Consider the following 27,470-nt stretch of genomic DNA (forward strand, 5'->3'; position numbering starts at 1 on the left):
ATCCCCCTCACAGGACAGCCATCAGAATAAAGAAAAACTGTCTATGCTTAGTAATCAAATTTATAGTCTAAATCATTCCTGTCAAGTCACCTCTAAATCAAAAGAGGTTAAAAGAAACAAATCGTAGGGGTAGCTAGGTGGCACTGTGGATAGAGCACTGGCCCTGGATTCAGGAGGACCTGAGTTCAAATTTGAGCTCAGACACTTGACACTTACTAGCTGTGTGACCCCTGGGCAAGTCACTTAACCCCAAAATCGATTTGCCTAATCCTTAAAAGGTGACACAAACTTGTCTAGTCATTCTGGTTTCTCATATGTCTGGGTAAATGGCTCTGCTGCTTCTTTTCTCTCCCTCTGGAGAGCTCTCTCTAGTCAATAATCTCTTGACAACTGGAAAAAAAAGAGGATCCATGAAGAATCAGCACATTTCTTCAGCTACTGAATATGAGGAGATGGATAAAATGAGGCTTTGCTTGCTAACATAACCATAAGACAACAGCAGTAAAATCTCCCCTTCCCTCCACAAACCCCTAGTGCAAAAGTCCTCACCTTCAATCAGTCCATTCCTGCTACCTGGGCCTTACTGGCAGATCTCTGAAAGTGACATTTAGAATACGAACATTAGAATAAAAACAAAGGCGGTATCTCTTTAAATATTTCCTAAATGACCCAAAGAAAACTATGGACAGCATATGCCTAAGAGAGACAACACTAAGAAGCCATATATATATAAGATCATTTCTTCTATGCTCATCTCCTTACCTACAACCCTTTAGTTGGAGAAAAGATGCTCTGGAGAGTAATTAGATCGCAAACGATCAAGTTACTTTCAAACTCCCAATGTCTCAGTTGGTCAGATTTGTAGTTATCAAACCAACTAACTGTAGCATCTTTGTCCCTCCCTAATTTGGAAGGATGCAACTTTATCCATCATTTGAAAGTATACCAGAAGACAGCTATGGTGCATTTCACCAATGGTGGATGCTCTTGTTATCCCAATAAATCAAAAGCATGTAATTTACTATCTTTTAACCCCAAACAACCCCAATGTCTTAACAAAACAGAGGGAGGGAAAGGATTTTATAGTCCGAGAATTCTTAGCTTCACCAATCAAAAGCAACTGCTTAGGGGCAGCTAGATGGCGCAGTGGATAGAGCATGGGCCCTGGAGTCAGGAGTACCTGAGTTCAAATCTGGCCTCAGACACATAACACTTACTAGGTGTGTGACCTGGGCAAGTCACTTAGCCCCAATTGCCTCACTAAAAAAAAAAAAAAAAAAAAAGCAACTGCTTAAAGATGAAAGATGCCAGTATCTAGACCTTGATAATGGGAATGGACAGAGTCAGGTAACCTAGATTCATTTTATTTCCAAAGAAATTTTGTACTCTCCTTTAATATAAGGTATCCAGGACAAAGACTAGAGGGCTTCCCCCATGGCAATATGCTCATGCCCTGTGCTACATACTATTTAATTTTTAAATTTAAAAAAAAATTTTACTGTGGGGCAATGAGGGTTAAGTGACTTGCCCAGGGTCACACAGCTAGTAAGTGTCAAGTGTCTGAAGCCAGGTTTGAACTCAGGTCCTCCTAAATCCAGGGCCGGTGCTTTATCCACTGTACCACCTATCTGCCCCTCATGCTACATACTATTGCTGTCTCACATCACGCCACCTTTAATTTTCAAAAAAGGCAACAAGCCAAAAAAAGCCCCAAGAAGCTTTTAAGCAGTGCCAGAGTCAATGTCTTAGGCTTCTAAAGAAGCTCTCGGCACCTAGCAAAAAGTACTACACAAAGTACATGTTGAATGAATAAACAAAGGCATGGAAAAGAATGACCAAAATAAAGTAATATTCCCTTTTCCTTAATTTAAAAAAGAGAGGAAACACAAAGACATTCTACCTTATCATGGAATTGAAATATATATCTTCTGCAGCACATTCTCTATTCTTCTAAAGACAGGCTGGGATAGAACTTCAGGCCTAAAATGTTATATGAAGCAACAACCTGAACATGTAGTCACTTACAGAATAACTCAGTTTGTTTTCTAGGATTTCCATATCTATATAGACTATAAGCACAAATGGCCCACAGAGGCCTATTTTACAAGTCTTCAGAGGAATGACAAAAACCAGTAGGACCAGGGAAGATACCAGACAGATATTCTTAGAACTGGGGGAGGGAGGGAGACAGGTATTGGTGAGCAGGGAGAGAATCCAAACACCAAAAAGGAGGGCGCCTACACCCAGCAATGGGCCCGCCCAAGGAAGGCAGATTACACCAGTGTTTATACTTGGACCTAAGAAGAGCCACTGAACACAAGGCAATCCTACCTCAGACATTGGATGGGCACTGGATTAACTCGGAACCAAAACTTTGTCAGCTTTATGATGTATACCTAATGTGCAAAGAAAGTGTCTCTTGTATTTTTAAAGAAGTGATGAGGGAAAGAGATAAAACTAAAAGAAACCAAAACTCTCCCTCTGAATAGCCAAAGCTAGTAACAGACTTTCAGGTATTATGGTTAATAAGAGGTCCCTCTATAACTAAACCTTAATAAGTCTTACTGGAAATGAAGTATACGTCTAATGCATATGAAATGTAGGGTAAAGAGCCACTCATAGGCAAGCGCTATGGCTCTCTGAACTGCCTCATCAGAGCATGGCAGCTTGCCCAAAAATGGGTAGTCAGTCCAAGGATTGTTATACGTGATTAAACATTACACTGATTAATTAGATTCTGTTGTGATTTTCCTTGTTATTGATATTTTCAATTGATGTTGAATTTACTAAATAAATATTTGGGATTAATACCTTTTCAAAGTAGATTGAAGTCTTTCAGTCATCCTGATGACGGTTTTGTAAGATAAACAGGAGACAAGGTGTAAAAATATTTAATTCATAAAAATATTGTGGGAAACAAAATAAGACATCTTCCTGCCCAGTTTAGATCATACTAACTTAATCACCACATTGGCCAACAAGGTAATTTCTTTCCTGATTTGACCTCTGTTCCGATTTTTTTGACCAAGTTCCAACTTTCCAAAGTCCAGGAGGAATTCTACTTCACAAGAGACAACCCCTTGTTATAAAGAAAAAAAAGGTGTCTGAAGAAATGAACTGCAATACAAAGAGCAGATGTACCCAACAGTGAGAATGTAAAATCCAAATAATTTGGCCAAAGCTCCAAGGGGAATCTTACAGCTTTACAATGCAAACAGAAATTGAAATAGCCAAAGAAATTTCAACCTACGACCCCAATTCAGGATTCACTGCCCTAAACTGAGCATACTGTGTGTTCCTTCTCATCAAGGAAACAACCTAAAGAGTAAATAAATTGCAAAGGGACCCCAGAAAAGTAAATATTTGCTACCAGGCCTATTACAATGGAAACAATGTCCAATATTTAACTATTCTTGGCACCAAGTATGTCCCTATATCACCAGCCTCTTACCCGAAATATACTCCAATCTGATCTTGGAAGATTTGAAACATAAAGTAAAAGACATTCAAATTTGGGTTTATTATTTATAGAAATAATGGCAACCAATAGAAATACTATTTCATTGAAATTGTTAGCATCAAGATTATAGGTGGAATCAAAACTTCCTGCAAACCTAAACATTGGTTTTCCTTTTCCAATGACGATAATGACTCTTTTAAGTAGAAAGGCTGCTGCACTATGCAGTGGAAAGAACATTGGCCTTACCTAATCATTCCCATGCTAAGATTATGTCATAAAAATATTATTAAAAGGAAAAGAGGACCTAGCTGGAAGTAAAGCAGCTATGAATGTGTGTGTGTGTGTTCATAGCTACTTTATTTCTAAATGCAAAAAACTAGAAACCTATATATCCAACCAACTGAAGGATGGCTGAATAAAGTAAGCTATATTGCCACAATGGAATATTATGCCTCCCCAAAAGGGATAAATATGAGCTGTATGAGGAGATGTAGAAAGTTTCATGAAGTGATACAAAGGGAACCCAACAGCCTCATAGCTGAGCTTACACAACAAAGAAAATAAAACTGCAGGGAGGGGTGCTATCAGGCTGACTTGGAAAGGGGCATTTGGGTAGATGGTTATCTGTTAAAAAATTTGGTTCTATCTTTGTTAAATGCGGAAGGATAGACAAAAAGTTGTATTCCTTATTTTTTATGTCTGATTAATAAGTCTTTAATGATAGTAAAGTTTCAAACTTTTTTTAAACAACACTGACTAATAATCAGGAAACCTGAGTTATAAGTTCTAATTCTTCCATTAACTTCCATGTTAACTAGCTATGTTAAAATGCTAACCCGCCTAATATGTGAGCTATGTTAAGCCACCTTTGGGGATTTCATTTTCCTCACCTGTCCAATGGAGCTGTGGATCTGGACTAAATGACCTCTGGTCCATTCCAGCTCTGTGAATGCACAACTTCCCCCATCCCATTTCATTGCTTATGTAAAAACTATGCATAGCTCCATCTTGTGCATGTTAACTGTGTGCTCAGAAGACATTATAATAACACATGCAATCCTCAGAACAAACCTGCCCGAGCTGTGTTCGACTTCCTAGAATCTAGCCAACATATATGTAGCTCTCAAACTCAATACTTTATTGAGTAAAGAAACTCAGCTATTGAACATTAAAATCTCAATACAGGGGGCAGCTAGGTGGAGCAGTGGATAAAGCACCGGCCCTGGATTCAGGAGGACCTGGGTTCAAATATGATCTCTTGACACTTACTAGCTATGTGACCCTGGGCAAGTCACTTAACCCCCACTGTCCCACCCCCTCCAAAAAAATCTCAATACAATAATATGGAAAGACTTGTCACAATATAGGAACAGATAATCATATGCTTAGGCTGTACTCATTCCATATTTGTTTCTATTTTCTCAAAGAAGAACATCATTACAGGGACATCTGTGCCGAATCATTTTTCCCCACCTGTTCTCAGCCAGGGCTAAGGCCCTAGTACTGTAACCCACACTAGAGCACTAGTTACAAAGCTGAGAGATAAAAACAACAATGGATTACTAATTCTTCAGGTTCCTCACGGTTAAATCTCAAGGCTATTGTCTCTACCCAGTTGTAAAGGAGGACTCTGGCAAGTAAATCGGAAAGATCCTCCAGTGTAAACTACAGTTCTGTCCGTTTTAACTGGGTCTCCCCTTTCCCCACACAGCACTGCTTTCCTCCCAAAAGTTTCCCAAGGTTCCCACAACCTCACCAAAGGAATTCACACAGATCATTCTCTTATTTAGATCTATTATCACAAAAATAGATACATGGGTTAGGGTGATTAAGAATTGTTCATTAGGGGCAGCTAGGTGGCGCAGTGGCTAAAGCACTGGCCCTGGATTCAGGAGTTCCTGAGTTCAAATCCGGCCTCAGATACTTGACACTTACTAGCTGTGTGACCCTGGGCAAGTCACTTAACCCTCACTGCCCCACCCAAAACACACACACACACACACACACACAAAAGAATTGTTCATTAGACTGATCCAACCACTCTGGAGAGCAATTTGGAACTATGCCCATAGAGCTATAGAACTGTGCATACCCTCTGATCCAGCTATACCTCTGCTAGGTTTATATCCCAAAGACAACCACCAAAAGAGAGAAAGACCTATTTGTACAAAAATATTTCTAGCAGCTCTTTTTGTGATGGCTAAGAATTGGAAATCAAAGGAATATGCATAAACTGGGGAATGGCTAAATAAGCTGTGGTATATGATGGTGATGGAATATTATTGTGCTATAAGAAATGACAAGCAGGATGATTTCAGAAAGACCTCGAAAGACTTGCATGAACTTATATATAGTGAAGTGAGTAGAACCAGAAGAACATTGTGCACAGTGACAGCAACACTGTTTGATGAAGAACTGTGAATGACTTAACTATTCTCAGCAATACAATGCTCCAAGACAATCCTAAAGGACTAATGATGAAGCATACTATCCGCCTCCAAAAAAAAGAACTGATGTTGATGGAACACAGACTGAAGCATGCTATTTTCACTGCCTTTCATTTTCTCCTTTATTCATTTTCTTACACAAAATGACTAATATGGTAATGTTTTACATAATTGCACATGTATTTAAATTTAAAAGTTTTTGTACAAACAGAAGCAATGCGTTCAAAATTAGAAGGGAGACAGAAAACTGGGAAACAATTTTTATGGCCAGTACTTCTGATAAAGGCCTCATTTCTAAGATATATCAAGAACTAAATCAAATGTATAAGAATGCAAGTCATTCCCCAATTGAGAAATGGTCAAAGGATATGAACAGGCAGTTTTCTGATGAAGAAATCAAAGCTATCTATTGCCATATGAAAAAATGCTCTAAATCACTATTGATTAGAGAGATGCAAATTAAAACAACTCTAAGGTACCACCTGACACCTGTCAGATTGGCTAATATGACAAAAAAGGAAAATAATAAATCTGGGAGAAGCTGTGGAAAAATTGGAACACTAATGCATTGTTGGTGGAGCTGTGAACTGATCCAACCACTGTGGAGAGCAATCTGGAATTATGCCCAAAGGGCTATAAAACTGTGCATACCCTTTTGACCCAGCAATACCACTTTTGGGTCTTTTCCCCAAAGAGATCATAAAAAAGGGAAAAGAACCCACATGTACAAAAATATTTATAGCTGCTCTTTTTGTGGTGGCAAGGAATTGGAAATTGAGGGGATGCCCATCAATTGGGGAATGACTAAACAAGTTATGGTATATGAATGCAATGGAATTCTATTGTGCTGTAAGAAACGATGAGCAGGAGGAGTTCAGAGAAACCTGGAAGGACTTTCATGAACTGACGATGAGTGAGATGAGAAGAACCAGAAGAACATTATGCACAGTATCATTAACATTATGTGTTGATCAACTGTGACAGACTAGATTCTTCTCACCAATCCAACAGTACAAGAAAGTTCCAAAGGACTCATGATGGAAAAGGCTCTCCAGATCCAGAAAAAAAAAAAGGAACTGTGGAATATGGATGCTAAGTGGACCATACTATTTCTTTTGGTTTTGGTGCTGTTGTTTTTCTTTTTTGAGGTTTTTCCTTTTTGCTCTGATTCTTCTCTTATAACATGACTAATGCAGAAATATATTTAATGTGTGTGTGTGTGTGTGTGTGTGTGTGTGTATATATATATATATATATATATATATACATATACAAACTTTATCAGATTACTGCTGTCTAGAGGAGGGGGGAGGGGAGGGAGGGAGAAAAATTTGAAATTGGAAATCTTATCTAAACAAATGTTGAAAACTAAAATAAATAAATAAATAAGTTTTTTTTTTAATTGCACATGTATAACCTAGATCTGATTGCTTACTGCCTCAGGAAGGGGTAGAGGAGGGAGGGAAGGAGGGATAAAACTTGGAATTCAAATATTTAAATAAAAATGTTTATTATTTTAAAAAAATAATTGTTCATTAGAGATATGTTTTTATGCTTTTATATAGGTTACAAAAATAAATACAAAAATGATGATCAAAATTAAATTTGCCCAGCATCATAACCGTAGCAAATGAGGAAGTGAGAACTCATGACATGTACTGACACTGAAAACACTCTGGGGCATTAAAGTGGGAAATCCACTAATGCCCTACAATGTTAGCATCACAAGAGGGTTACAAGACAAATTCTTGTTGCTTTTTCATGTAAGAACTGGAAAGGGAATACTTTGGATTTAGGATCACACATGGTAAGTAAGATCAGTCAAGAAAAAACAAAAATGGAACACCAACTGATGTCTGCATAGTATAGAAGAGAAACACACATCTATACACATAACTCTGTAGATACTCTTTCACTTCTATTCACATTTCTGAATTTTTCTATTCCCTCCACACCAAAGGATATTTGCAGGTGACTATTATACAAAATCTTCAATGCAGAAATCCCACCTACTGTTACTCCCCACCCCCAAATAAAATAGTCACTTTTTCCAGGAGATCTGGATTGTTGAACTCTTCAGCTTAAGGAATTTGAGAGAAGGAAAAGGAAAGAAAATAAAAACCTGACTACACTTGGAAAAATGGTTTTGGTGAATATTAATGACAAATCTCCCTTCTCCAGTGTACTTCCAAATCCCAAAACTATCATCCCCAACCCCCAGAAGATAAAAATCCTTGGAGGGGTATTATTACCAGTTTCCAATACATCCAGAATAGCTAAGGAATAAAAGTGTGTGTGTGTGGGGGGGGAATCAAGTGAGATCTTTGCAATTTATACCTAAGGAAACTGAAGACACACAAGGGAGAAACATTAAAAGCCCAAGTTCATCATTCCTGGAAAGAGAATTCAAAAGAAGTTGAAAAACTCTTATTTTAATGGTAGACGATTAAAGATATCTTTCTTCAAGGTTGCAAATCAACATTTGCAACCACAGACTTGAAAGAATACTTCAATTTCTTATCACAAATTGATTAAAAGGTTTAAGTTCAAATGCCTCATGATCCCAAAACATAAAGAAAAATCGAGTGACAAGATACTACTCTAAAATTTCACTAGAATGTTTTTCAAACCACATTTTGTATTTTCTTTTTTTAGACTCTACACCATTACTTAGTACCATCTCCTTAACTATCCCTGAACATCATGCTGGTTTTCAGGCAAGCACTGAATATCACACACACACACACTCTCTCTCTCTCACACTCACACACACACACACACATTGCTAACTCTATATGATATGTTTCTATTAATACATTTCAAAATGTTTTCTTTGAAAAAAGATGGGTAATTGGGAAGCACGTTTCTCAAGAAAAGAAAACAAAATTAAGATATAGGGAAATGATAGATGACAACCTGAAAAAGCCTACCAAAGCGTAGCATGTAAAAAATCACACAAAAAATTTTTTGAGTGGCGTCAGGATGAGAGAACCAAGATTTATAAGCTGCGGTGGGGGCGAGGTACCTAAAGCCAGACTGAAGTAAATGATGAAAAAAGAACTATATAAAAAGCAACATCATTCCCGTTGTTTCACAATGGCAGGACAATAAAGCAGTAATTTCATGTCATATTTCTGTGTTAAATTTGTTGGGTCTGTTAAGTTAAGAAGGAGGGAAATATATTTTGGTCAACTGAAGAGGAATGAAAGAAGAAATAAAATCCTTTACCCTGTCCAAATCTCATGTGGACATCAGTTGCTTCCATGTCATTTCCCCATTAGAACATAAGCTCCTTGAGGGTGGGAACAGGCTTTGCCTTTTGTATCCCTAACACTTAGCACAGAGCCTGGCACATAGTACAGACTGACTTGTTGACTTGACTGCCTGCCCATTAGTGATTACAGAGAAGTAAACTGTCTGAGAATTTAATGGTCAATCCATCTTTTTTTTTTTTTAGCCCAATGTAAATCACCATCCTAGATTCCTTTCTGCTATATTCAGGTGGCTACTCATACATTCAATAAACCAATATTTGTCAAGCAGATGCTGCACTGTGATAAAAACTATGATAGAATGTTGTCTGGTTAAGACTTGATCACTGCCTTTGTGGAACTTGCTGTCTAGCAGAAGGCTAAGGCAACAAAAATAGACTATAATACACAACATTACATGGGGTGTTAAAGAGTTGCAAAACAAAGTGCTAAAAGTGAAGTCTGAAGTTATCATGGAGGGAAGCTCAAGGAAAACTGTGAGGGAAACGGCTTCTCAGTTGAGTGCAGGGTGGTTAATGTGGGGGTAGCAGGGAGGACAGAGATTAGTTTTGTTTGACAGAAATGAATGAAGAAGAGGGGTTATGCCAGGGAATGACAGACAAAGGAGTTTGAATTTTTACTGGGTGGATGTTAGGTAGTGACCAAAGATTTATGAGTAGAGAAGTAGCATGACTAAGTGTAAGAAAGAGTATTCTTGCAAGGTTACAAAAAATAAACTGGAGATGAAAAGACCTGTGGGGAGGCTACTGCAATCTACCATATGGATGGTAATGAAGGCCTGTACTAGACTACTGTTAATGGGAATGGAGTGATGGAGGAACATGAGAGATTTTGCAGATGTAGAATCAATGGGAGATGGTAGCTAATTGGACATGTGAGGTGGAGAGAGAAGAGTTAAAGGTGACACCAAGGTCACAAACAGGGAAGAAAGAGAGAATGGTGGTACCACATACAGAAATAGAGCAGATGGGTTTAGAGAGAAGGTAGGGAGTAACGGTATGATAAGGCTAACTCATAGAAGCCTGATTTCTGCAAAAATTCACTACTACCTCATAGGGTTGTTGTAAGGAAAGCACAAAACTTAAAAGAGCATGATTATTAATTACTCAAATGTTCAATATTTTACTATTATTAACTTAACCTGGAAAATGGAATTAAGGGATATACTGGTGGGTGAATATTTCTGATTCTCACAACTAGGAAGCCATCTGTTAAGAGTGGACTTTTTCAGTTGGGAGGCTGTCAGAAATCAAAAAGACATTTCCAAGTATTTTTTTTAAAAGTTGTTGTTATAACCTAGTTATTAAAAGGTAACATATTATGCCCTTAGATTATTTTCATTGGAAACCAAGCACATTTGTTTTCAAAGCGCTCTACTAGGAGATAAACTGATTTTTATTTTAAACACAATATGCACCCCTACATTTACAAGGAAAGATTTTGACTAGCAAGTCCTTGCATAATAAAAAGACACAAGACAGATACCATGAACAAATCAGTCTACAGGCTACTCTTTCCTACAAACAACCTTGGATCCTAGCATTGCTAACATACTTCACCTGAATGTACCAGCTAGTCAAGGTTAAAAGGAAAACTTATTAGGTCAGAATTACTAAGACCTAAAAAACAACTATTAATAAAGGGATGCAGCAGGTTAAGGGTCAAGCTCTGTGCAGAACCCATATTTGGCTTTGAAATTCTATTGGTTGTTTCCTGTAAATGTAAAAACAAATTGACAAGAAAGTTAAGCAAAGATATAACCTTGGTGAAAGGTTAACTTTGGTCTTCCCAAATTACATGCTAATAACTAACCTGGTTCTAAAAAGCTCTTCTCTCGCTGAAGCAGGTCACATCTAAGTGGCTCAATTTTTCTGTGGTACTCTGATCACCTCCCTCTCCCTTCCCCCATTGGTAGACCAGAGAAGGAAAAACCAAGTACCGTGTAGCCAGCCTGTTTTGCCCTAAGGGCTTAACGCAACCATGAAATGGAGCACAAGAAATGGCATTTTCCAAACTCTGGAAAGACGAGGGTTTGGAAAATGGTTGAGCTAAGTCCCTGAGAGCTATTTAAAAATATTAGGCAAGAGAATCCGCTACTACAAGTCAAGCCGTTCTTCAGCAGACCTTAAATCGCCTCAATCTTGCTTCCCCATTCAGAACCAAATCAAGGCAGAAGCACCTATAATCACCAGGACCCGACCCAAACCCCCCAACCTCCCATCCCCAGCATCAGTTCCTTTGAGATTGCTCTTAAGGGGTGAAACAACGGATTTAAGACCCGTTCATTTTTAAAGACAATCTCTGAAGCCCCAGCCAGTCCTTTCACATCTACAAACCCCTCCCTTCCTCCTCCCTCCAGGCTATGCAATAAGAAAGAAGGTAGGGAGGGAGAGTTTCAGTCAACTGACCACCTTGAGGGAGTAGGGGAGGAGGAAGAAGGGGAAAGGAGGGAGGGGCAGGGAGGAAGAGGCAAGCTAACTAGAGGTACCAAATTCGCTCACCTTTCTTAAACTCTTCCAGCATGGCGTCCAGCTTAGTGTCATTGAAAACGAAATGCAGGGGGTGATTGTAAAACTTCGTGATGGTTTTCAAGGGAGTGGAGTCATCAGGATCAACGAAAGCCAAGTCCTTGACAAAGAGGAGGTCCACGATGTTGGAGCGCTCCCCTTCGAACACCGGGATGCGAGTGTAGCCGCTCTCCATGATCTCTGACATCGTGTTGAAATCCAGGATCGCTTCTCCAGTGATCATGAAGCAGTCCCGCAGCGGAGTCATCACGTCCTCCACCGTCTTGGTGCGGAGCTCCAGCGCCCCTTGAATGATGTTGAGCTCCTCCTTGACGAGGTCGTTGTAGGGGTCGGTGACGCGAAGCATCTCCAGCAGCTTCTCGCGGTTGTAGACTGTGCCGATCTCCTGGCCCAGGACGCAGTCCAGCAGCTTGCTGACCGGGTAGGAAGCGGGAAAGGTCATCATCATGAAAAACTTGGTGAGAAAGATGGTGTTGGCGCCCACTGCCAGGCCGTGCCGGGAACAGATGGCCTGAGGCACTATCTCCCCAAAGATGACTATGCCAATGGTGGAAACCACCACGGCCACCAGGCCGGAGCCCGCGATGTCGTCCAGCAGGATGGTGAGGGTAGTGTTGACCAGCACGTTGCCCAGCAGCAGGGAGCACAGCAGGTAGTTGCCCTGCCTGCGCACCGGCTCGATGCGCTTGGCGTAATTCTTCTCCTTCTCCGTGCCGCAGTTCTGCACGATGCGCAGCTCCATGGGGTCCAGCGCCATCAGTCCCAGGTTGAGGCCGCTGAACATCCCCGAGAGGCAGAGCAACAGCGAGATGAAGATCACCTGCAGCCAGAAAGGTAACAAGAACTTCTTCTCCTCCCCCACGATCATCTTCGTGTCCTCGCCATCGTGGTAGATCCAAGTGGTTTCTGCCCACGGGGGCGGAGGGAGCCCGGCCACGCCGCGGCCGCCTTTGCCCCCCACGGGGCTGCCCGCCGAGCCGGGGCCGCCAGCCGCTACGGGCGGGGTGGAGAGCGACGTGCACAGGTAGTAGGATTTGCTCTTCTCCGTCTTGCGTAAAGGCTTGATTTCGATCTCGATGATGCCCGACGTGCGGCGGTTAAGGACGATGTGGGGCAGGATGATGATGTCCGAGGTGCGGATGCCGCAGCGCTGGGGGCCGCTCTCCGGCTCCGGCTGCAGGGGGCCCCCGGGCCCCCTCTCCCCATGGCCCTGACGCCGCCGCTCGTGCTCGGTGAAAGCGATGCGAGACCAGGTCTCGTTGTTGATGTTCTGCCCGTAGACCCGCAACTTGACCCGGGTCCGCTCGCTCACCCGCAGCGCCCCCCCTTCCATAAACGACACGTCGTTCGTGTCTTCCAGCCTCAACCCGATGATCACTGTCTCCTCCGCCTCGCCAGCCCCCGCGCAGCTGCCCCCGCCGCAGCAACAGCTCAGCACCAGCAGCAGCCCCGCCACCACCCGCAGGACCTCCCGGCCGTGGGCACTGGGGCTGCGGCGCGCCGCCATCTTCCAAGTGGGCAGTGCGGCGGCCACCGGCCCGCCCGCCATCTTTACTCCGGGCTTACAACCGCCACAGCCAATCATAAGGGGGCTGCTCCGGCTGCGGCTTCATCCTTCTCTCTGGCTGCCCGAGGCGCAGGCACCGGCACCTCAACTGGGCTGCCACCGGGAGTCCAACCCCAGCGCTTCACTGCCCCCTTCCCTAGCTGACACTGACACTGCCGGGGCCAAATACTAGACCTCTAGCCTGAGTGGGGAGGGGGAGGAGGCGGGAGCGGTCAGGCACCAACTTGAAGAGCAGGTAGGCCAACCAGTCAGGAGTGAGCACCCGCCCTCTCAGTTAGGGGGCTGGAATGAAGGCGTGGCCACCGGCTGCTCCATGGGCCAATAGCAAGGTAAGGGGGTGGGGCGATCTTTGCCCCGGCCCCCTCACCACGCCAAGTTTCCAACTGCAAGGCGCGTGACTCTTGTGTATGTGTGAGGGGAGGAGGTGTGGCCAGCAGGAACCCATAAACCAATCGGAGGTCGGAAATCGACGGAAAAAGGTGGGGCCGCCGAAGGTCTAGCCAATGAAATTCGAACATCTCTACAGCCGGGCGCTCTCCTCTGGGAACTTGGTAGTAGACGGAGGCTCGTGCTTTTTTGCAGGTGCAGTGTCAGATTCGGGGCTGTGCCCTGCAGCGTGGTATTTTGCGTTTCGCTCGAGCAGATGTATGGGTTGGCTGCCTCTCTTTTCGTTGCTTGTTCCGCAGGACTAAGTGCAGGCGCAGCGTGGGCTGATCCCTGTTCTGGCGTCCTTGGCAGGGGGCCTCTGCAGGGTTAGAGAAGCCAGTTTGGAGAAAGGAAGATGGAAACGTGCGTGAAGCTAAATACAGGTTTTGTTGCCGAAGGGCATCAGGATCATGCGAGGGAACCCCACTGCCTTGGTGTGAACAGCAGCTTGGCAGAAGAGGGTAGAGGGGCATCATTTACAGCTGGCCACCCAGCTCTTCCCAAAGCCACGTGTTTTCGAGTGCCTGCCGGTGGTAGAAGTGGATTGGCATTGAGGCGTCCTCAGGCGGCTTGTAGAACTGCAGCACCGCCTGCCGTCAGCGAAGGCGTCCTGCAGATGTTTTCTATGCCTGCCGTAAATTTCCTCTCTACTTTGTATGTGTTTGTATATAATATATACAAAGTATAGAGTCGAGGGGCGGGGGGAGGAAAGCCCTGGGAAGATCAGGAGAAGCCTTGTGTAGCAGGCCTTTTAATGTCAAGCATTAATTAATTTAACAGTATTGGAATTACTTAAATTAATTCTAATTTATCAACAAATTATAATGTATTAATAAATTGGTTTATTAGATTAATTAAATAGTGTTAAAAGCATCAATACTTTAGATGCTCAGTTTTGAAGGAAGCTAGGAATCCTAAGGGTAGAAATGAGGAGGGAGAGTGTTCCTGGCATAGAGGACACAGCTTGTAAAAAGGCCCAGAGGTGGGCGGACAACAAGCCTGGAAATTTAGGCTAGATCCAGACCACACAGGGCTTTTAATGTTGACCAGAGGAATTTGTGACTCCACACCTGAGAAGTGTGGACTCAGGCAGAAGCATGATAGGGTTGAAAGATGGAAGCTTGACCTGAGCCAATTCCTTTCTATATGACCTTGAGCAAGTGGTTAACCGCCCCTCAGTTTCCTCATCTGTGAAAAGGTGTAATACTTGTACTGTATGTCCCACAGGGTTTTGTGAGGTTGGCTTTATGTGGCCAGTATATAGCATAGTGCCCACCAAGTAGGTGCTCAATAAATGGATGCCAGGTAGTGATGTGGAAACCTTAAAGTGAGCTACCTTATTTTTTTTTAAACCAGGCACATTTTATAGCTTTAGATAGATCTTGTTGCCCACAAAGTAAACATGTTTTACTAAGCAGGGGAGGGAGGGGGGAGTTGCAGTTTAGTTTTATTTAACAGCTCCAAATATATCACACTATTTGGTTTCCATTAATTTTTCCTCATTCCAATCTGGTTCCCTCCCCCAACACACACACCCTTCATCCTTAAAACTTGCATTTGAAATCAAAGGTCAAAAGGAGAAAGTTTGACTGGCAGATGTGACATATCATGTTCTCTTTCCCTGAAACGGTAAAATTAGGATAGGTCATTTAAAAAAAAAAAACCTAAGGAGTTTTAGGCATATTAGTCAAAAGTTAGAGGTAAGTAGTTAAAGGGAAAATGACCAGAAATGGAGCCATAGACAGGAATTTTAGACTAATGCAGTTTTAGAAATAGCATTTTGCTGCTGTTGTTTAGTTGTTTCAGTTTGTGTCTGAGTCTTAGCTACCTCTTTGGGGTTTTTCTTGGCAAAGATACTGAAGAGATTTGACATTTCCATCTCCAGCTCATTTGACTGATGAGGGAACTGAGCTAAACAGGGGTAAGTGACTTGCCCAGGGTCACATAGGTTCTGAGACCAGATTTAAACTCAAAGAGATGAGTGTTCCTGACTCCAAGAACTACGCCAACTAGCTGCCCACAAACAGCATAGGAGTTCTCAACCTGGGGTCCATGAAGTTGATTTTTTTTAAATGTTGATTTTCAGCATAATTGGTTTTCCTTGCAATCCTATCTAGTTTGTTATGCATTTAAAAATATTATTCTGGGGCAGCGAGGTGGCACAATGGATAAAGCACCAGCCCTGGATTCAGAAGGACCTGAGTTCAAATTTGACCTCAGACACTTGACACTTACTAGCTGTGTGACCCTGGGCAAGTCACTTAACCCTCATTGCCTCAAAAAAAAAAAATTATTCCAAGAAGGGCTACCTAGGCTCTACCAGACTTCCAGAGGGGTCTACAACAGTAAAAAATAGAAATAAATAAATGAAAATTTTTAAAAGTTAAGAATCCCTGACTTAGATCAAATATTTTAATAACACAAGGATCTCAGAATTTCACTGGACAGTCCTTCCAGCATCACAGGTCACAACCTTCTCTCCACTGCTTTGCACAGTACCAGGTACATATTAGGTACTTAATAAATGTTTGTTGACTGCCTACCCCTCTACTTGGGAATAAACAGTAGATAACTTTGGAGAATTGCTGTGGTCTAAAAATCCATCATATAAAACTATAGAGCAGGTTTTTTGTTTTTGTTTTTAGTGAGGCAATTGGGGTTAAGTGACTTGCCCAGGGTCACACAGCTAGTAAGTGTTAAGTGTCTGAGGTCGGATTTGAACTCAGGTCTTCCTGACTCCAGGGCTGGTGCTCTATCCACTGCGCCACCTAGCTGCCCCTAGAGCAGGTTTTGATGAGCATCCTCATCCTTTTCCAGCCTGGTTGTTCAGATGACAATCCATCACCAAGCCCATTCTTAAAGTCTTCTCAGTTTGGTAGTAGCTGCAAAAGGTTGGCTCCGTTGGCTCAGCTTCCAGTGCCCCAGTGAGGCAGAAGAGGACTTTGATGGATGAGCTGGGTGCAGGGGAGATTTCCATTGAGGAAACCAAGGTCCCCAAATCTTCTTTCATAGTTTGTCTTGTCTGGTTCAGTCACTTTAGTCTTGTTTGGTTCTTTGTAACCCCATTTGGGGTTTTCTTGGCAAGTTATACTGGGCTGGTTTGCCATTTCCTTCCCCAGCTCATTTTACAGACTAGGAAACTGAGACAAACAGGGTTCAGTGATTTGCCCAGGGTCACACAGGTCAGGTTTGAACTCAGATCCTTCAGACTCAAAAGGCCAGCTATCTATCCACTGTGCCACCTAGCTGCCCCTTCATAGCTACAAAGCCAGAACGGGTTTGCCTTTTGTAAAAAGTACAAGGCAGCTAAGAGAGAAGAGGATTTGAAGACTTGTAGATGCCAATGCCCTTCCAAAACAAGTCAGGTGTGGGCCAGAGATGCCAAATAGATTTCTTTCACTTTCAAAATAAACTGCCAGTACAGTATTGGGATCAATGGTAGTGGGAGCTGAGGGTGGTGTGGAGGGAGTGATGAGTGGACCAAGAACTGAACTTAAGAGTTAGCAATACCTACGTTCGAAAATCCAGCCTCAGACATTTGCCAATCCTGTGACTCTGGGGCAAGTCATTTAAATTCTCTCAGTCCCAGCTTCCTTCTCTGTAAATAGGGCTAATTACCTCTACCTCACAGGGTTGCTGTGAGACTCAAATGAGATAATAAAGTGCTTAGGCAAGCCTTAAAGATCTGTAAAGCATCAGTTGCTATTAATGGTGTAACTAGAAATGTGGGACTCCCTAGCAAAAAAATATCAGAAAGGTCACGCTGACCTTTTGTTAGCTGAAAAAGAATCTTAGTGCCTCTGAAATGTAAATAGGATTTCTTAGAAGGAAAAGAGGATTTTTATACTCATCAAAGTCATATGAAGCTAATTACCTTTCATAGTCTAAGTAACAGAATTTCAGTGGGTTCACTTAGTAGGTACTTAAGTGTTAAGTAGGTAATCTTAAGTGTTCCTCCCCTGGAAAGGGTTTCTCTGCTGAAGGCACGGTGTTATATGTTGGAATGGAGTATTGCTGGAAGCTCTATCCTGAGACTCCAGGGTCCTTCTGAGACTCCTTCTAGCCTCAGGGTCCCTTTTGCTGGTCTGTAATGCTATACAACTGGAAGTCCAAGGTATGGCCTTGATTTTAGTCCTGCCTACCAAAGGCAGGAGATAAAAAAGAGAGGCTGAGAAACAAAATAGTGAGCCCTAAGTGGATTCGAGGATGGCCTTTTGTCCTGGAATTACTTAATGGTCTTCCCAAAGGTGGACTCCTTGTTCTGTTTCAAAGGAGAGATAACATGTGTAAAGGGCTTAATGCAGTGGCTGGAACATAGTAGGAGTTTAATAAATGCTTATTCTTTTCTCTACCTGCCTTTCAGGCTCTGTGTAAGCTCTACGTGCACATTTAATTTTATCAAAACCAGTCATTCCTGCCAAAAGCCTCTTGCATACATAACTAACACCCACCGACTGAAATAATCCACAGCAACAAATCAAGATAAAAATATAAAACTGCGACCTCTGTGATTTCCTGGTCTGCAAAGGCTAATTGGAAAGTCTGTAAATTCCATGACTTGTTAGGAGGAACTGTCAGAATACCAGGATTTTATATATACATATACATATATGTGCATCATTATATGCATACACACATGTAAACACATCTATGTATATGTATTATGTATATTTAGTCTGGAATTTTTTGGATAGCATGTGAAACAAACATGACAATATAATCTATGGATTTTCATTTTCAACATAAACTCCAGACTTTATAGGAAAGCATTTCTACTTAAGGCAATTACCTAATATTAAAAGTATACAAAATCTTTGCAAAGTCAGATTTTAGACCCAGCCAAACCCTCGCTGAATCTCCAAAAGAAAAACAGTAGCTAGGTAAACACCAGATCCAGTAGTTCTCCAGTCAGAAGCTACCTTGCCCTCCCCAGAATCATATCTGCCTCTGGGAAATTGAAGGATTTCTCAGGACCTGTAGAGAGAGTGTTTGTTTAAACACACATGGTGACTTTAACAGGAATGCACATGCTTCGAGGCCAGGAGCAGAAAGAAACAGCAGTGTCATTTACCTTTCCAATAGGTTTTGTTTTTTTTTCTCTCTCTTTCCCTACCTCGTCTTGGCACTTCTGGACTTTTGACACACCAGTAACAACCCTGACTGTACTTGGAGAAGAAGTGAAGCTTCCTCAATGTCCAGACCCCATTCAGTTCACGTGATGCTTTCCTGCGGTCCCACTGATATGCCTTAGCAATTCTAACCTTTCTTCCTTGACTTGCCAGGTAGGAGGACAGAGCTCCCTCACATCAGCATCTTTGGGGGAGGCTGGAGCTCTTCACAGGCCCTTTCCTATAGCTCGGTTGGTGGCCATTGTTCTTTCTCTCCATCCCCCATGTAGAACTGGTGCTATTGCTACATTGTCTTTAGTGTAATATACACTATGCCTGACAAAACCTTTAGCAGATACCTAAGAACCAGGGCTACAGACACCACTTCTTTCTTCTTCTTCTTTTTTGGTGGAGCAATGAGAGTTAAGTGACTTGCCCAAGGTCACACAGCTAGTAAGTATCAAGTGTCTGAGGTCATATTTGAACTTAGTTCTCCTAAATCCAGGGCCGGTGCTTTAGCCACTGTGCCACCTAGCTGCCCCCTTATGGACACTTATCCCAACTTCCCTGGGCTCCTCTATCTCCTTTTCTTCAGAATAACCTTTTTGGCAAAAGAGCCCCACTCTATGAACTGAATGAGCCAATTCCCTTCATTTGACTTGCCACACTTGCAGTTGCAAAAAACAGAATGATTTGCCCTGCTACAAACCAAATGTCACCTGACTCCAAAGTTCTTTGTTGACTACCCATCAAATCTGGCCAGCTAGATGGAGCTGGGCTGGCCATCTCTACATGAGTTCCTAAGTCTCTAAACTTTACTGTTTCTCCATTTTGGCTTAAACTCAGCTTCCCTCACATGGCTTACCATTGCAAATAATCAAGTCATGTGACCAACAAAAAACTGGTGGCATAATTGCTTTCAACAAACCAAAATCCATAGATAAAGAGATTATACACCAGATATAGGGTAACTTAAGTTGAATCTACAAGGTAAGAATATAAATCCACAAGGTAAACACACCTCTTAAAGAAGCCAAAGAATTTAAATACTTAGGGCTCCCACTCAGCATCACCCCACCACCACCACCCACTTTGTGCCTAGCACAATGAGCATAAGTAAGTTGTGAGCTTGTGATTCAGTGTCCAGATGTGGCATCTGCCCACTCCTCCAACGGCAGTGACTCAGCCTAAACTCTGGCTCCACCCACAAGCAATGGCAAATACTGATTTTGCCCAGCCACACAGAGCAACCAGAGGGAGGGAGGTGGAAGATGCAGGGAGCATATAGCTGAAGAAAGACTCAGGCAGAGAGGGAATGAGCATCAGTCCCTAAAGAAGGGCAGCTGGAAGCTCAGCTAAGGTCAACAATTTCCTGTGGAGTTTACTCAGTAATAAGACCCAGGCCCTGCCCAAATACAAAAAGAATGAAGGTAATCAGACCCTCAACCTCAAGCCTCTGTGTAGCAATGAAAGGAGAGGGACCAAAAAAGAGAAGAGGATTGTTGGGAATATAAGAGAAAGTCAGAAAGACCAAAAATTATAGAGATGAAGCCTGAATACAAACCTAGCTCACAAGCATGTAAGCCAAAAGAGAGGATCAAAAAGTAAAAGGAAGAATGAATAAAACCTAAAAAAAAAAGTCCAAAATTCCATGAATGAATGTTATACTATGAAAGAAAATGAACCAAAATACTCCCATGAAAATATTCTATACAACAGTCATGGAACAATCACAAGAAACTGCAAAGTTGCTTAAAAGAGAAATGAAACTACCAAAAGAAGAAACTGGGAGTTAATTGACATTGGAAATAGAATTCTCAATATAGCATTTCAAAACATAAACAGCAAAGTAGGAGAAATTGTGTACATGATGGAAAATCTCTGCCCCCCCCAAAAAAAACCAACAGAAGCCCAAAGAGAAAGAATAACAGATTTGGAGTTTTAAAAAAAGGGTCCTAAAATGGAAGAAAAAAGCAAAAATATTTTTTTTAAAAAGTAAAACATGAATTCCATACAAAGTGACTGACCTCAAAGATAAGATGCTCAGAAATAACAGAAGGCTCATGGGTCTCCCAAACGAAAATAACAAATAAAAAAATCAGTAAATAATACAAGAAAAGTCAATACTTTTCTTTTTACAGCAGTGATCAAAAGAATTCACATAGAATTATAGTGGCAGGTAGTCAGTGTAATACAGACAGCACTAAACTTGGAGTCAGGAACATTTAAGTTCAAATCCTGTCCTAGACATTTACTACCAGTGTGACCCTGGGCAAGTCATTTAGCCATAGTTTTCTCATTGTAAAATGAGGATAAGAATGACACCTACCTCACCAGGTTGTTTTGTGGATGAAATGAGAAAATATATGTAAAATGCTTTGCAAACGGTAAAGTATTAAATGCTGGCTACTATTGTTATGAATCAGAGCACTAAATTAAAAGCTAGCTACAATGCATTGTAGTTCATCACATTTACAGATGCCTTTTTCAGAGTTTTGAAGAATATAACTGATAAACTATCAAATAACTATTTGGGGAATATGGGACCATTGGACCAAAGGACCATTGGAATCATTCCTGAGAGGTTATTTTGATTTTTATTTGTAAGGTAGAAAGGTCAGGTAAATGTAATGAGACCCTTATTTGAGGCAGGAGAGAATAGGAGAAGAAATGAAAAATGAAGAGTCAGAAGAAGCTAAGGACAGGAGAAAAAGAAAACAAAGAGGAAGGCTGCTTAGGGAATATAGAATACAGATGCTTTCAGGAGCTGAACACAGCTGAAAGCAGTTTTTGCAACTGATTTCAGGAGCTATCAGATTGAAGGAGAGCATTGAAGCTGCTTGAAGAGAAGTTGAATCCTCCTGTGCTGAATGGGCTTCTTGCCCTTTAGTACCATCTATAGCCTAACAAGAGTGGAATTTCTTAGCAACTTGCCTGTGTTGTTATTTATTGCCCACTATGGCTTGAAAAGAAACAGAGGAAAAGATAGGCTTTGTCTCTGCTTTGCTGTGAACTATGCTGATTGGTGGAAGTATTGCTTTTCTGAGAGCTAATGTTTCATATATATATATATATATATATATATATATATATATATATATATATATGTATATATATGTATATATATGTATATATATGTATATATATATGTATATATATGTATATATATGTATATATGTATATATATACACATACACACATATATACATATACATATGTCTGTGCATATATACATGTGTATACGATATAAATATTAAATATATATTAAAGATCACCTGCTACTTGAAGAACTGACTGCAAAAAGGTGCTATAGCCCTATTCCTATCTACAGCATGGGAGGGAGAAGAGCCCTAAAGCAGATCTGAGTAACTTTGTATTCCTCTGCCTTAAGATAACTGCTTCTCAGTGCACTGCCAAGAGTGGCCGTGTACTAAAAGTACTTTACTCTGCTTCATCTGGTCTAGCAAAAGAGCTGTGAGGACAAAGGAAACAGATAGCAGAGAGGCAGTTTTGCTCAGATTGTTCCTTAAAGAGACCAAGGGCATCTAAGCCTTTAGTATAGAGTCAAGAGTTGCCTGGGCACATGGGTTTCCCTACTCATATTCACTACTGGGTTTTTATAAGGATTTACTCATTTCCTCTCCCTTCCACATAAACTCTCAATCTATGCGTTAGTGAGAGAGCATGGCCCAGGTTCATAGGTGGTCTATGATGTTTGCTTATTCCTTCTTTCACCTTCTATTGAGTAGATGTTATGATTATTCCTCCTTTTTTCCCTTTTGAGTAAGTGGTATGATTATTCTTGCTTTTGCCTTATTGTTTAGTAAATATATCATGACAGTCAATAAGTTTATTATACACTTATGTGTCAGGCACTATGTTAAGAAAGATAAAAATATGTTGCTTAGTTCATAGAGCTCACATTGTAATGGGGAAGACAATACAGAAATAACTACATGCAGACAAGTCATATACAGTATAAATAGGAGGTAATCTCAGAAAAAAGGCACTGGGGGGCTAGGAAAGGCCTCCTGGAGTAGGTAGGATTCGAGCTAAATCATACTGGAATTCAGAGTAACAAGAAGGAAGAGTTGACAAAACATTTTAGGCATGGGGGATAGCCATTGAAAGGCATAGAGTGTTGTGTGTGAGGAACAACAAATAAATTTGTGTAGTTAGATTGTAGAGTGCTTGGAGAGGAAAGTCAGGAAGAGGCCAGATTATAAAGAATCTTGAATTTGATCCTGGAGGTAAAAGAGGGCCATTGGAATTTATTAAATAGGGAATTGACATAGTCAGACCTACACTTTAGGAAAATCACTTTGGCAGCTGAGTGGAAAATGGTTTAGAGGTGGGAGAAATTTGAGGCAGTAACCAAAAGGTTACTGAAATAGTCTAGACATAAGGTGATAAGAGGATCATAGTTGTGTCAGTGGAGAGGAAGGGATGTATTGGAAAACTATTATGAAGTTATAAATGACAAGATTTGGCAACAGATTAGAAATATGGAATGAGTATCAACAACATTGTGTTATGATGAACTGTGATAGACTTGGCTCTTCTCAGCAATATATTGATCCAAGATAATTCCAAAGGACTCATGATGGAAAATGCTTTCCACATCCAGAAAAAAAGAACTGTGGAATCAGAATGCAGACTGAACCATACTTTTTCTACTGTTGGGTTTTTTTCTTTTTTGAAGTTTTTCCCTTTTGTTCTGATTCTTCTTTCCCAATATGACTAATGCAGAAATATGTTTAATGTGATTGTACATATATAACCTATATCAGATTGTTTTCTGCCTTGGGAAGGAGGAGGGAAGGGAAGGAGGGAGAAAAATATGGAACTAGAAATTTTATAAAAACAAATGTTGAAAACTATCTTTACGTGTCACTGGAAAACAATAAAATACTTTTATGATTAACAAAAAAGAAAGAAATATGGAGTGTGAATGAGGCTCAAGGATGACATCCAGCTTTCAGTGCCTAGAAGACTGGCAGTGCCCTCAATAGCAATGGGAAAGGGGAAATCCAGAGGACTGAAGGTGAAATGTAATACTGGCCTTCTGACAATTTTCATGAACTCAAGATGCAATATATAACATTACATTTTTGGACATGACCAAGTGGGGATTTGTTTTATTTAACTACGAATATTTGTTACACAAGTTTTGTCTCTTTTTTTTTCTCAATTTCTAGGGGACAAGGATGTAGGAAAGGGAATGTGGATAGGAAGAAGGGAGCTAGGGTAATGTCACAACCAAAAAAAAGGGAAAGAAAGAAAAGAGGGTAATCAAAACACATCTTTGGAACACACCAAAGAGAATAAAAGAGAGACCAGAAAGAATCACAGACAAACAGGATAGTTTTGAAAGTTACATGTTGTACTATCCACCTTGAGATGGAGAAGTGAAGAACTCAAAGTACAGATTGAAGCATAATTTTTTTTTTGCCATGGCTAATGCAGGAATCTGTTCTGCTTGACTATGCATATTTGTTTTTCTTTCTCAATGGCTAGGGAAAGAGAAGGTGAAAAGGAGAAAATTCAGAACTGAAAATAAAAATTTTAAATTTTAAATAAAAGTTTACTTGTTGGATTTATTATATATTTTAATAGAAAAGCAACCTTTATATAATAGAGATTCAAAGTGCTATGTATAATCCTTTTTTTCTTCTATGTATATGGAAATACTCATTTTAATGGTTATTGTTAAGTTCAAAATTTTTTTAATTCTTTTTAAAAAGTTTTTATTATTGTTACTATTAATAAAGTGACAGGTTTCCCATGCACATTGAATATATTGTATAGCCTTCCTATTTATTTCCTCCCTCTACCACCAACCCCCATTCACTAAAAGAAGCTGGAGCTAAAATTCTACTTGAGATAAGTCCAGATAGCCATTGCTACACAACCAACATATGCATATTTGTTTTTCTTTCTCAATGGCTAGGGAAAGAGAAGGTGAAAAGGAGAAAATTCAGAACTGAAAATAAAAATTTTAAATTTTAAATAAAAGTTTACTTGTTGGATTTATTATATATTTTAATAGAAAAGCAACCTTTATATGATAGAGATTCAAAGTGCTATGCATAATCCTTTTTTTCTTCTATGTATATGGAAATACTCATTTTAATGGTTATTGTTAAGTTCAAAATTTTTTTAATTCTTTTTAAAAAGTTTTTATTATTGTTACTATTAATAAAGTGACAGGTTTCCCATGCACATTGAATATATTGTATAGCCTTCCTATTTATTTCCTCCCTCTACCACCAACCCCCATTCACTAAAAGAAGCTGGAGCTAAAATTCTACTTGAGATAAGTCCAGATAGCCATTGCTACACAACCAACAGTAGGCTGTTGTATAACCTATACCACTATACATAAACACTATGCCCCACCCCAGGAGGATATATTCTGCACCTACTTTCTAGTTTTTTGGAGAAACTTATGTTGCCACTTTTACTATTTGGTTGGGGTTTTTCTTTTAATTACACCAACAAAGAGTTTAACTTTTCCCTACTGTTAGGGCCAAATTAAGTATTGGGAGAGTTAATTGGGTGGGTTGCCATAATATTGGGGTTCAGAAAATAATGGGGGAGCTCTAGGTCCAGAGTTTCCCCTTCTCCAAACTGCCTCTTTTTCAGTTAGGTCTCCCATGCTAATAAGAAAGGAGATTAACAGTCTCTTTTCTACAAACAAATCAGGTTTTATTAATAGGAATAATAATACAACACAAGTGGAGTTAATAAAGCCAGGTACAATGAGATAGGGGATAGAGAAAGGAAAAAAATATGACCCACTTCCCAGATGATTAGAATCGAAATCTCTATGGTAAAAAGGCCCCCAGGTACCTCAAATCAGCTCTACTTTCTCAGCTACTCAGAACAGCTTGGGTCTGGCAAAAACTAACTCAAACCCTAAACTTGTTTCCAGCTCAGCTAGTTCAAAGAGCTAGCCTAGCTTCAACAACACAAACTCACCACCACCTGGAGTTAGCTTTGCAGTGTCTCCTGGTTAGGTCTGAAGACCAACACCTCCCTCTCCCTCTCCCTCTCCCTCTCCCTCTCCCTCTCCCTCTCCCTCTCCCTCTCCCTCTCCCTCTCCCTCTCCCTCTCCCTCTCCCTCTCCCTCTCCCTCTCCCTCTCCCTCTCCCTCTCCCTCTCCCTCTCCCCCTCTCCCTCCCTCTCCCCCTCTCCCCCTCTCCCCCTCTCTCCCTCTCTCCCTCTCTCCCTCCGTCCCTCTCTCTCTCTCTCTCTCTCTCCCCCTTCCTCCCCCTTCCCTCTCTGAGAGTACTCTCTCCCCCTTCCTGCCTTTCTCACAGAAAGGGTGGTTCTATAGCCAGACTGAGCCTCCATTTGGTTTAACATACCCCCTGGGCTGTCCCCATTATAATTTGGCCAGGCCCATGTGGGCATGGGGGAACTCCTAGGTTGGAGTTAGGTACTTTAGTTTGATACTTGGACTCAATAAATGTTCTTTGTGTTGTTTGTTCTATAATTTCTTAAAGTACACACCCATCTTCTCTTAGGCTTTTAAAGCTTGCATCTTTTCAGTCTGACCGTAATGAAGCAAAGATGGGGTTATAAAAACTCCAAATCACAATTAATTCCTTACACCTCCTTTCATTCCATCTTTCTTTTTTTTCTTTTTGTGTTTTTTTTTGGTAGGGCAATGAGGGTTAAGTGACTTGCCCAGGGTGACACAGTCATTCCATCTTTCTTTATATCTTACCCCTCCTACAGAGGCAGCCAGGTGATGCAATGATTAGAGCTCAGGCCCTGGAGTCAATAGGACCTGAATTCAAATCTCACCTTGGATACTTACTAGCTGTGTGGCCCTGAGCAAGTCACTTAACCCCAATTGCCTAAATATCCAGGACCATCTCCAGTCATCCTGATGTGTATCTTGCCACTGGACCTGATGGCTCTGGAGGAGAGTGACCTTTTACAACCCTCCTTCACTTAAATCCAATTTAGTACAAGTCATGACATCACCTCCCCAAGTCATGGTCCTCTTCCAGAATGAAGAACAAACAACAACAACCCCTCCTGCTCCTATTCATGACCATTCTTCCACAAGCTTCTCCCTCAGTATTTTCTCAGGCCATTACCCCCACTATGGATTCACTTTCCTTTCTTTTCAATCTTAGCCCTATAATTATTCGAGTCAACTCCACATTGTCCTTTACTCTTAAATCTCCTGGGCTCTTCTCATGTTGAAACTCACCTACTGCCAAATGTTGGCCCTGAATTACTCCCCAAATCCACCTCCTCAGCTCCCAGTCACGTGCTAATAAATGAAGCTGAAGTAAGTCACACAGTCATGCTGACTGAGTATATTATAAATGTATGCTATATCTTCAGCAGAAGCAAGGCAATCCTGTTATTCCTTCCTTATTGATTCCCTACTTCATCCCTCACAGAAGCTATTTCAAACTCATCTTCTCTCCTCAGACCACCCAGACCTCCTCCTGCTCCCTCTCTCAAATGAAGACCTTGCTTCTTACTTACTGAGAAAACTGAGACTCTTTGAGGTGAGCTCCCTTTTTTCTCTTTATCTCAAAACCCTTTGACCCCATCCCCCACCCTCTCTTCCTTTCCTCCAGTCTCTAACAAGGAGGTAGGCGGTCCTTCTTGCCAAGACCAACCCTCTACTTGTGCT

At 41.1% G+C, this 27,470-nt stretch overlaps 1 protein-coding gene across 1 annotated transcript in view; it reads right to left on the minus strand.

The window, feature by feature from the left end:
* The window catches only part of CNNM2 (cyclin and CBS domain divalent metal cation transport mediator 2), a 182,125-nt gene extending 168,629 nt beyond the window's left edge, over positions 1 to 13,496 (minus strand). The window contains exon 1 of the mRNA XM_043982743.1: positions 11,681 to 13,496. Within this exon, the coding sequence (XP_043838678.1) occupies positions 11,681 to 13,292 (1,612 nt within the window). The 5' untranslated portion in view covers positions 13,293 to 13,496. The remainder of the gene's footprint in view (positions 1 to 11,680) is intronic.
* Between the last annotated feature and the right edge of the window lie 13,974 nt (positions 13,497 to 27,470).

Source organism: Dromiciops gliroides, chromosome 2, assembly GCF_019393635.1.
Source record: "Dromiciops gliroides isolate mDroGli1 chromosome 2, mDroGli1.pri, whole genome shotgun sequence".
Taxonomy (NCBI): Eukaryota; Metazoa; Chordata; class Mammalia; order Microbiotheria; family Microbiotheriidae; genus Dromiciops; species Dromiciops gliroides.